Source organism: Agrilus planipennis, unplaced genomic scaffold, assembly GCF_000699045.2.
Source record: "Agrilus planipennis isolate EAB-ADULT unplaced genomic scaffold, Apla_2.0 scaffold186, whole genome shotgun sequence".
In the NCBI taxonomy this organism is placed as follows: Eukaryota; Metazoa; Arthropoda; class Insecta; order Coleoptera; family Buprestidae; genus Agrilus; species Agrilus planipennis.
In genome coordinates, this window is record NW_020439023.1 from 55,839 (window position 1) to 63,416 (window position 7,578).

A 7,578-nucleotide genomic window follows, 5' to 3' on the forward strand; every position below is an offset into this window, starting at 1 on the left:
GGAAAAGTAACACGAACCTATTATACGGAAGGAAGTGGGAGTCAGGATTTGCGTGACCTAACGTTTTATAATCAGAAAGTTGACTGCGAAATTTACGAATTTTGCGTTATGTAATTTATAGTACAATTTTTTATATTTCTTACCTGAACCTGGAAGAAATGTCCCATTTCAAGAAGAATGGTCTTGGCTTGTCTATGCTGTTCAGGATCGTACATTCCTGCTAAATACATGGCTAGACCAACAGGTAAGTGGAATGAATAATAGGCAGTCTTGTATTTCACTATAGCATTGTATCTCTTCATGGTAAATGCGTCTAAATTGGGTTTACCATCATGCTGAGACATGGTATCTAATGCTTGTCCCATTTCCGTCTTTAAGAAGGTATCGTTGAACAATTCCATCAAGTATACGTAACTTGGATGCGTCGCAAAATATTTACGCAAAACAGAATATATTCCACTTCTAATGAGAAGACCGTCATTGATTGCACTCAAACCAATGTTGGGGTTTCTATACCAGCACGGCACTCCTCTACGAGTTTCTGAATTATCCATAACATCATCAAGTACGACTAAGGAACCTTGACACTGTAAAAGAAAAGGTAATGTTAAGCTCATTAAAATCAACGAAAACCAATACAACATATTTAAAATTTCGAATCGTGCTCTGTAGGGCACTTAAAAATCATAAAAATAAACTAATTGTCATGTAGGTAGGTATTCGACTATGTCATTGTGGCGATAAATTTATTTTATTTTCTTAATTTTTAAATCCGATTAATTAAAACAAAGTAAACAAAAGTAAATATACTATTGGTTCGAGTGTACATAATTTCTTCAATCGTAAACACATGACATTTTTTGCCATGGCAAATGAACCATAAAAGACAAATTTGCTTACGTAAAAAAGGTAATTTAAGACATGACATTTTGCGCAATAATCCGTTTACTATAATTCGTTTAATGGCATAAACAGAAATCTTGTTAAAGCCCTTTATAAATGCGACGTCCTGCAATGCCTAACCATCAGTTCGAGTTCCGAACGTAACCTAAGCAAAACATAGTTTTTGTGTGTTCACCGAGTAAATCTCCAAACCTCAGCCTATTCTAATGGTGGTTGCTGTCAAAGTATTCAAAAAGACAACACCCAATGGTAAGCTTACCGTCTACCTTGGTAAACGAGACTTTCTAGATCACTTAGATTTTACTGAACCTATCGATGGAGTCGTCGTTGTCGAAAAAGACTACCTCAATGGGCGTAGGGTATTCGGTCAGGTCATCACGACCTACCGATATGGTCGGGAAGAAGATGAGGTCATGGGGGTCAAGTTCAGTAAAGAAATGGTAGTTGCCAGCGGACAGATAGCACCCTTACCTGGCAGCGATGAAAAGGAAAAGCTCACCCAAATTCAAGAAAAACTAGTGAAGAAGTTCGGCCCAAATGCTTTTCCGTTCACCTTCAAATTCCCCGAAATGTCGCCCTCTTCAGTTACTCTCCAGCCGGGTGAAGATGACCAAGGCAAACCTCTTGGTGTCGAATACACCTTGAAGATTTACGTTGGTGAGCATACCGACGACAGGGGTCATAAGAGGAGCACAGTTACCTTGGCAATCAAGAAATTGCAATATGCTCCTCCATCCAGAAACCGCAGACTTCCGAGCTCCCTCGTGTCTAAAGGGTTCACCTTTTCTAGCGGAAAAATCAACCTGGAGGTAACCCTAGACAAGGACATCTACTACCACGGCGAAAAAGTAGCGGCCACAGTTATGATAAGCAACAACTCAAGAAAATCCGTCAAAAATATCAAAGTATTCGTTGTTCAACACTGCGAAATAACTATGGTCAACAACCAATTTTCCAAATACGTCGCAAGTATGGAGACGCGCGAAGGGTGTCCTATTACGCCAGGTGCCAACTTCACCAAAGTATTTTACCTGGTGCCTTTAGCGTCCAGCAACAAAGATCGCCGTGGAATCGCTTTGGACGGATATCTAAAAGACGAAGACGTGAACCTTGCCAGTTCCACATTGGTACCAGAAGGCAAATGTCCAGCAGAAGCTATTGGTATCGTCATCTCGCAGTATTTTTATTTTTTTTTACTGCAGCTCAATTAAATTAAATTTTTAGGAATTCTACATTCGTAAAAGAATGCGGAATGACTGGCTACACGGTTCACGCGTTCGTAACTACAACACACGCCACAGGATAATGTATTTTCGTGAAATTTTGAACCGAAAAAATTCTGCGTTCTTACAGACCAGTATTTCAAAAGTATCTTGTATAAATATATGATTGTGAGTGATACGATATGAAAGGAGCATGAGTTTATATATATATAAAAACTAAACTAAAACACAAGGATGCTTTAGGTAAAATCATTGATTACAAACAACGTGCGGGTATTCATTTTAGAATATTTCAAAGACAGTAAATATATTTTACGCGTATATACAATATAACTTTTGCATACAAAATTTTAATAATTTATGAAACAATCTTTGATCTTCTTTATCGTGCACCTTTACATATTGCAATTAATAATAGACTTACAGTATTAACATAGAATAGTAGAAAAAGTATTAACTTAAGAAAAAAGTATTTTTAAAGGTTTCATAGATTTCTAAGTATTTTATATTATGAAGCCAGTTCCTTTAGTGATAGTTGATAGTTTTTATTTCCATAACACTAAGATACATCATTTGCATCAATTTTAGGGCAGAGGGGGGGGGGGGCAACCTGGTATTACGAACCTATTATACGGAAGGAAGTGGGAGTCAGGATTTGCGTGACCTAACGTTTTATAATCAGAAAGTTGACTGCGAAATTTACGANGGAAGTTCTCCTACTTTTTCATATGTGAGCATCAATGGAATGAAACTTAGTGAACCAAGACAGGCATATGTAGAAGTAAGATCTTATACTTGATAAACAAAATTCCTCTTTGTTATTTTACTGTACACAATCTCCTTTTCATAATTACTGCTTTGGAATATAGATGTTTATATTTTAGATACTGAAACAACTTGATGGGAAAAGTATGAGATGGGAACAAGCACAAACTACACTAGAAAATAAATTTTCAAGAAGCTCCAAGAAAATGAAACCTACTATATTAGTAGTTGATGAAGTAAATAGGAAATATATATCTTCTATTAGCAATTATCATTCTCAAAATATTTTTTAGTTGGATATTTTATGTACCAAAAGACAAGATGTAGTATATAATTTGTTGGATTGGCCAACTAAGTCTCATGCTCAACTAATTGTAATTACAATTGCCAATACAATGGATTTACCTGAAAGGTGAAATTATATCAGTTTTTGTGAAAGAAAAAATATTTACTTATAACTCCACTTTCTCTTGTTTAGGCTTCTTATGAGCAGAGTAACAAGCAGATTAGGTTTAACAAGACTAACTTTTCAACCCTACAATTTCAAGCAATTGCAAGAAATTATAACTAAAAGACTTTTAGGTACAAATATTTTTAACCCAGATGCTGTACAATTGGTTGCCAGGTAAATCTTCTTATCTGTTAAAAAAAATTAAATTAACTGTTTATTGTAAATTTTCTGTAGAAAAGTAGCTTCTGTGTCAGGTGATGCCAGAAGAGCATTAGATATATGTAGAAGGGCAGTTGAAATTGCTCAACAAGAAGGGCCGGAGACTTTAGTCGGTATGAGACACGTTACAGCAGCCCTAAACGCGATGATTACGCAACCCAAAATCCAAGCTATTTCACATTGTTCTCAATTGGAAAAAATTCTATTACAATCGGTTGTAGCTGAGGTAAGGCACAGAATGATTTGAGACGCCCTTTAATATTATTAAATAGTTAATTGATATAAAGGTGAGCCTTTTTAGCTAAATTTTTAGTTATTTAAAGGACGATATAGTAACTAAAAAAGAATGCTGAAAAACACTACCACAATAAACAATTTTTTAACTGCATTTTATGTGATCATTTTAAAATTTTGAATTAGGCAATTAAAAAGCACTGAATTAAAAAATGTTGTTTTGAGATTTCTCACGATCAAATAAAAGCTCATAGTCAGCTTATCTTTACCTCATAAAGGTAATAGAAAGGCTTATGGTATCTAAAAATTAAGTAACATCAGCTTCTTAAAACTTATGTAAAATAACTGTTAGTAGCTATGTTTAAAATCTATTTGTGAAGGGGCTAATCATTATATTTATGTATCATATAAATGATTTTGTAATCGAAAATTCATAGATTGTAACTCATAACTTATTTATAAATGCAACCTAACACCATCCCTATATGTAGATATACACGTTTGTCAATTATATTTTTTTTTAGGTTGAGCGTACAGGTGTTGAAGAAACGAAATTTGATAATGTTTTTAAAATGTTCAAATCAATTGCAGTCATTGAAGGCTTTCGTATTGTTCCTATAACTGTTGCTTTGTCTGCAGTAGTGCGTTTGAGCTCTAGTCGTTTACTGTTGGTCGACAACAAATCTACTAACATTCACAAAAAAATAATTTTAAATGTTAGCTCCGACGATGTGTTTTATGCATTAAATACGCCTCAATGATTTTTTAATTTTCGCAATTTTAATTGTAAACTTTTAATTAATTCGTTGTATGTTTTTTATGAACTTTTAATAGTTGTGCTGTATGTAGCTTTCAAAATAATATACGTCTTAAAATCGACTAGAAGATAAATTATTTTAACACCATTTTCATTCTAAACAAAAAAAAAAGATGAAATAAACTCATCGACAATGTTTATTAATGTACAAGTAATTTACAAATAAAATGACAGTATATGTGTGTTGTGTATGTCCTGTATGTATTTGTGTTCAAGAATTTCATCAAATATTAACTGTAATACTTATTCCAGATGTTAACTTTTTAACTCACGTCATTCCTGCAGACCAGTTGATATAGTTATTTTAATAACAGAATTACAGTAATTCACTATAAAATCAAAACGAAATATATATAATTCAAAAAAAAATCACTCATAACAATGAACACAGAAAAGTAAATGATTATCACTTATTTCTGATTTTTCTTTGTTGATTATAATTGACTTATGCGTCACTAACAATTTTATTTTTATTCCACTCAACTGAGCTCCAGAAACCTTTAAAAAGCCATCAGAGTCCATTTTTAAACTATTACTGTTGTGTGGTTGTCATTGGTTTTTCTTCTCCCTCTTTTCTAGCTGCTTCTTTAGGTCAATTAACACTAGTAGGTCTTTTATCGAATGCGAGGGTTTATTAATAAATAAATGTTCTAATATAAAGATGACCGACAAATGAAAGAAAATAAAATTAAAACTGCAATCACAACGATGTGGTTCTTCTGGGAAGAAAAAAGCAAATGTGGGCAACTGTATGAAGAAGGAGAAGAAGAAAAAATGTAAGTTGGTGGTGATGAAAACGGTTGTATGAGGGGTGGAGGGAAAAAAGGTCGTTCACGTGGGATTGTGCATTGCGGACTGAATGACGGGCCGACCCTCCAGCTTGCTGTAGTCCAAATGAAACTCACGAGCTACTTTTCGCCAATTATTTGCGTCGAAAAAATAATAGGTGCCCCTCTCATACGTAGACGTTTTCTCCATCAGCACCATGCCAGGGACCTGGGTTATCCACATTTTTTCTTCCGTATGATACCGCCACTCCCTACTGTACCTTTTTGTGAAAAAAGAAACAAAAATATGGAAAAACTGTTGCTTTAAAAGAACTAAACTAAACGTAAGTAAAATTTTGAAAAATCACTTACAGTTCGGTTGCTGCAGCAATCTGAAGAACATCGCCGCAATAATTGTAAAATAGAAAAAATAGGAGATCATCTTTGTAACGATTAAGTTTTAACGCTGCCAACTTATCTCTGAAACAAGGATTAATAAAATTAAATTAAAAATGTTATTATGCTTTAGAAAGCCTTTATTTTCATTATTCTACTGCAGTAAATTAAAGAGTTTAATTTAATTTTGGCCGACAACTTTAGGGAGATAAATAAAAATCGACATGTGAAATGTTTCTGTTTCCTTAAAGGCTTACAATTTTAAAGGGTATGGTTAGCATCTTCAGAAGTTTCTTTCGTGTAGATCGCCACTACACCATTCATTTATAGAATGATGCTAAACATGCGCCTCAGACCAAGTCATAGTCAGAAACCCAAATTGCAAATATTTCACTGTCAAACATAGGCCGGGAAACCTTTACCAAACAATAGGAGAATTTATTTTAACCATTTGATTAATGCATAAACAAAAATAGGATAATTTACCTTATCGCACTATTAACGAGATATTCAGGAGGAACGTGAAAGTCTATATCTTGGGGACGGCACGGATGCTCCGCCCACGGTCCACCAAACGTGGGATACAAATTGTCGGGTGAATTGAGATTCAGTCCGAGCGCCGTGAGGTCCTGTCCTAACGCCAGTGATACTAAATTGGGATCGGTTTCTGCTGCTCGAATGAAAGTCAGCAAACCGACGATGCCGAATTGGTCGTTCACCATACTCGCCGGAATATTCGTCACTCTGCCGTCTGGATAAGTTTCGATGCCTTGCTTAGAATTTGCTCCTTTACTTCCGTCCGACGTCCGATTACCACCGTCCGTTACACCATCACCTCCACCTCCACTACCGTTTTTATCTGATGATAAGTTTGTACCGTTTGGTGATGAGCACCCATCCCTACTTTGTGTACCTTGCAACAACATATTCATTTAATGAATTTATTTTTTATTATGTTATTATTTCAAAAGCAATAGTTGTATATAAATTTTCATTTGCAGATTAATAATCAACAAGTTTTTCTACAAAAGAGATCAACAAATAATGAGAAGATTGGATGCATGAATCCTAGTTTTTAGTAATTTTCAACAATAATGATAGATTAAGATGCTTTACAAGTAACAACTATTTAGGCAGTGTTGCTATTGTTGAAAGACGTTTATTGCTCTGTATTTTCTATTAATGATTAATGAAATTTATTTACCTGGTAAGGCAGGAAAATCCTCTGATGACATTGTAAATTCACTTGACTCTGATGTAGGTTGTTTAACCATCCCTACGTATGGTTTACCACCTGGCATTGGACTTGGTTGAGGTACATCACTTGCATTTCTATTAGTTAATGAAGGAAATTCACTTAGGTCTAATAATGGTGGTGTGTTTGTGTCTCCTGAACCAAACACTGAATGTAAAGAATTATAACTTCCTATTGCATTCATAGCACCTCCCATCTGGTTGCTATTACTAAGAAACATTAAATTATAATTAATAAAAATTTAAATAAATACCTAAAACTACTATTATTACTTCTGTTAAAAAATCTAACACCTATGTTTTTATTTTCGATTTCAGCAGATAATTAAAAATGTTTACTTCAAAATGATATACTAACTACAAAGAATGTAGTCTGGCTTTTTTGAATTGCATTATTCTATAACTGAATCTATACACGTAATACAAATATTATATCCCCTAAACCATATAACTGGAATTAACAACACAATATACAATTTATTAACTAAATAAAGAAAATAAAAATTTATATCATAATCAAACCTCAAGGCAGGCATTCCTCTTCTATCT

At 34.1% G+C, this 7,578-nt stretch overlaps 2 protein-coding genes across 2 annotated transcripts; one reads left to right on the plus strand and one right to left on the minus strand.

The window, feature by feature from the left end:
* The first annotated feature begins 1,005 nt into the window (after positions 1–1,005).
* Positions 1,006–2,209, plus strand: LOC112904971 (arrestin homolog). Its single transcript, XM_025976367.1, has 2 exons — positions 1,006–2,080; positions 2,128–2,209. The coding sequence occupies exons 1-2, from the start codon at positions 1,110–1,112 to the stop codon at positions 2,207–2,209; spliced, it is 1,053 nt and encodes a 350-aa protein (XP_025832152.1). The 5' UTR covers positions 1,006–1,109.
* A 2,522-nt stretch (positions 2,210–4,731) lies between these two features.
* LOC108738279 (CCR4-NOT transcription complex subunit 2) lies at positions 4,732–7,572 on the minus strand. Its single transcript, XM_025976366.1, has 5 exons — positions 7,552–7,572; positions 6,980–7,239; positions 6,262–6,688; positions 5,752–5,859; positions 4,732–5,660 (listed from the first exon to the last, which is right to left on the minus strand). The coding sequence occupies exons 1-5, from the start codon at positions 7,563–7,565 to the stop codon at positions 5,444–5,446; spliced, it is 1,026 nt and encodes a 341-aa protein (XP_025832151.1). The 5' UTR covers positions 7,566–7,572; the 3' UTR covers positions 4,732–5,443.
* Positions 7,573–7,578: the final 6 nt, after the last annotated feature.

What these genes read in the sequence shown, in the direction of transcription:
- LOC112904971 (XM_025976367.1), top strand. Translation starts at nt 1,110, where the DNA reads ATGGTGGTTGCTGTCAAAGTATTCAAAAAGACAACACCCAATGGTAAG. An exon ending in ATTGGTATCGTCATCTCGCA is followed by an intron (nt 2,081 to 2,127) that starts GTATTTTTATTT and finishes TTAAATTTTTAG; the next exon opens with GAATTCTACATTCGTAAAAG.
- LOC108738279 (XM_025976366.1), bottom strand. An exon ending in GGATTTTCCTGCCTTACCAG is followed by an intron (nt 6,689 to 6,979) that starts GTAAATAAATTT and finishes TGTTGTTGCAAG; the next exon opens with GTACACAAAGTAGGGATGGG. An exon ending in CTCGTTAATAGTGCGATAAG is followed by an intron (nt 5,860 to 6,261) that starts GTAAATTATCCT and finishes TCCTTGTTTCAG; the next exon opens with AGATAAGTTGGCAGCGTTAA.